Source organism: Dipteris shenzhenensis, chromosome 16, assembly GCF_047967505.1.
Source record: "Dipteris shenzhenensis isolate YYH24624 ecotype China chromosome 16, Dip_SZ_1.0, whole genome shotgun sequence".
Taxonomy (NCBI): Eukaryota; Viridiplantae; Streptophyta; class Polypodiopsida; order Gleicheniales; family Dipteridaceae; genus Dipteris; species Dipteris shenzhenensis.
This window is the reverse complement of record NC_141611.1, coordinates 37,551,123-37,553,615: the sequence shown is the minus strand read 5'-3', so window position 1 is coordinate 37,553,615 and position 2,493 is coordinate 37,551,123. Positions and strand designations below refer to the sequence as shown.

Here is a 2,493-nt window from a genome sequence, read left to right as displayed (position 1 = left end):
TGCATGCGTTAGGCATAAACAAAGGCAAAGACGGAGGCAAACATGTGCGCACACGCATGCACATAGACACACAAGCACACGCGTGCACAGACACAGAGACCCAGGCATATAGACACACAAATACAGGCACAAATAGAGGCAAAGGCAGAGGCAGACATGTGCACACACGTGCACACACACACAAGCGCACACGCATGCATGCACGCAAGGCACACTGACACAAACACAGGCAAAGGCGCACCGGTGTTTTGGAAGTTACGCACGCTCACACCCACACGTACACCCACAACTAGTGAGAAGGTTAACGAGAGGGAGAGAGGCAAACTCACAACTGGCCAGCTCACACGCGCGGATTCACACGACTCACACGCGCACAAACACACGAGTAGTAATGAGCACGGACAAACTCACATTGTGTTCCCGCGATCGAGAGCTTCTGCATTGCACCCTCTTCTTCCATCTCCATTGTTCCTCCTCCTGCAGGCATGGCGATCATGCCTCCCTCATCCCCCCTCCAGGACCCTGGATAGACAAATCTGCTTCTCTTCATCATCCCCTTCCCTTCCATAGCTCCCTCACAGCTCCACCTTTTGCTGCCTTGCTTCCTTTCTTCTCTGCTCCTTTTTTTTCTTTCCTTTTCCTCCCCCTGGCAATGTGGAACCCTCTTCCCGATTGCAGCCCGGAAACCAGTGCTGCTCTTGCCGTCGCACATCCCTCTGAGGTTTTGGTGGGAAACAACGTCGGTGCAAAACGGCAGCGGCGTCCCAATGTCAGGCTAGGCGAGATTGGCGACCCCCCCGCAGCCGTCATCCCAGAGCTCTACTTGAAGCGCAAGAAGCAAAGCGCTGCATCTATGCCTTTCCAGACGACTCATTGGAGGCAAGGGGACACCGCTGTAAATTCCCAAGGGAATGGTACCATATATTCATCTGCAACGCACGTTAAGGCAATGAAAGTTGCCAAGTCCCGACCCTTAGTATACGTCGACAATGGGGGCTGTCACGAAGACAATTCTAGCAACGACGACGATGACACGCACAGGAATTTTAGGCCTGCGGATCCTGTATCTTTGCTTGGTGTAACACCGGCTGAAAATCATCGATCAGATTTTCAAGGCGGCAATAACGGAAGAAAAGCGCAGCAAGTTTTTAAAAGTGCCAACAAGAAAGGTAGGAACAGGAAAGGAAGACGTGCAGGGCCAAGGTGCCTGGCTCGATTTGACAGGCTGACAAAAGCGGTTTCCTCAGTAATGAAGATTGATGATAACGAGAATACGAATGAGTTTGACATGGATGATACTACCGACCCGCATTCTGATGCTAACATACCGGAAGGCTTTAGAGACAGCGACTTTGAAGCATCGGATTATTCTAAGGATGCCAAAGAGAACAGCAACTCACAAGAAGTTGGACCACTAGATCGTGGCATTTTAACTCGGGCTCTTGTGGACTACCAACAAGAGTACCAATGTCAACAGGCTGCCAGCGATCATTGTCTGGATCAAGGACAAGGACCCATTGAGAGGAGTGATGACAAGGGAGGGAGCGCTAACAATTGGGCTAGAACGAACATTATGGACATTAGAGGAGTTGCCAATAATCGGGTTAGAACAATTGGTAGCAAAAGGGAGCGCAGCTCTGATGCAGAAGTGGAGCCCTGGGTACAGGCAAAAGCTAGGGCCCTCCATCAGGGTAAATCTAATCTTCTGCAAGAGGCAAACGGAAATTTCAAAAACAGGGAACCAACAACTGAGACCGCTGGACTGCAGTTCCCTCGAGCTCAATCAGTGAGACATGCTTCTTCACTTGTAAATGGAGTAATGGGATGGTTACAGGACCTTGGGTTAGGCAGATATGCTCACCTGTTTGAGACCCATGAAGTGGATACCGAAGTTTTACCTCTGTTAACCCTTGATGACCTGAAAGAGATAGGGGTCGCCGCAGTTGGTACTCGCAGGAAGATGTTCTATGCTATTCAACAACTTGGAAAGGGCCTAATGGGCAGGGCAGATTCATTCTGAGAGTCTAAAACCAGCTGTTTTTGTTCCGATGCTACCAAGTAGCTCAAGGTGGTCGCTGTACATACTGATTCAAGTTTGTATCTGATGGTCTTGCAAGACCCTTAACATGTTTTAAAATTTCCATCTCGTCTAGTTTTTCTTCTTGATAACACTTTTGAAGTAATCTTGTAGTCATGCGAATGAGCAGCTGTCTGGTCCTATGAGTGAAGTCATACATGAAGGCTGTGGTTTTTTCAACCATGCTTTAAACTGGTTTTCTTGGTTTTCATCTCAGTTTTTTAATGGGAACTTAGATGATTGTTATACAGTGGAAAAAAATGTGTGGTAGTAGTTGTTCAAGCCCGGTTTTTCTACATGTTTCCTATCCATGTGCTGCATGCAACGTTTTGCTATGGTGGAGTAAGCCTTGGTGGATTTTGAAGTGGAGTCTACAGTGTAGTCTTCACATCGGAATAGCTACCCCTTGAACCAGA

General features: G+C 48.3%; 1 protein-coding gene across 1 annotated transcript; it reads left to right on the top strand.

Moving 5' to 3' along the window:
• Positions 1 to 431: 431 nt before the first annotated feature.
• LOC147892914 (uncharacterized) lies at positions 432 to 2,263 on the top strand. Its single transcript, XM_087387399.1, has one exon. It carries the CDS (start codon positions 653 to 655, stop codon positions 2,018 to 2,020), a length of 1,368 nt encoding a protein of 455 aa, XP_087243525.1. The 5' UTR covers positions 432 to 652; the 3' UTR covers positions 2,021 to 2,263.
• Positions 2,264 to 2,493: the final 230 nt, after the last annotated feature.

Coding starts and splice junctions, on each gene's coding strand:
- LOC147892914 (XM_087387399.1), top strand. CDS start 653: ATGTGGAACCCTCTTCCCGATTGCAGCCCGGAAACCAGTGCTGCTCTT.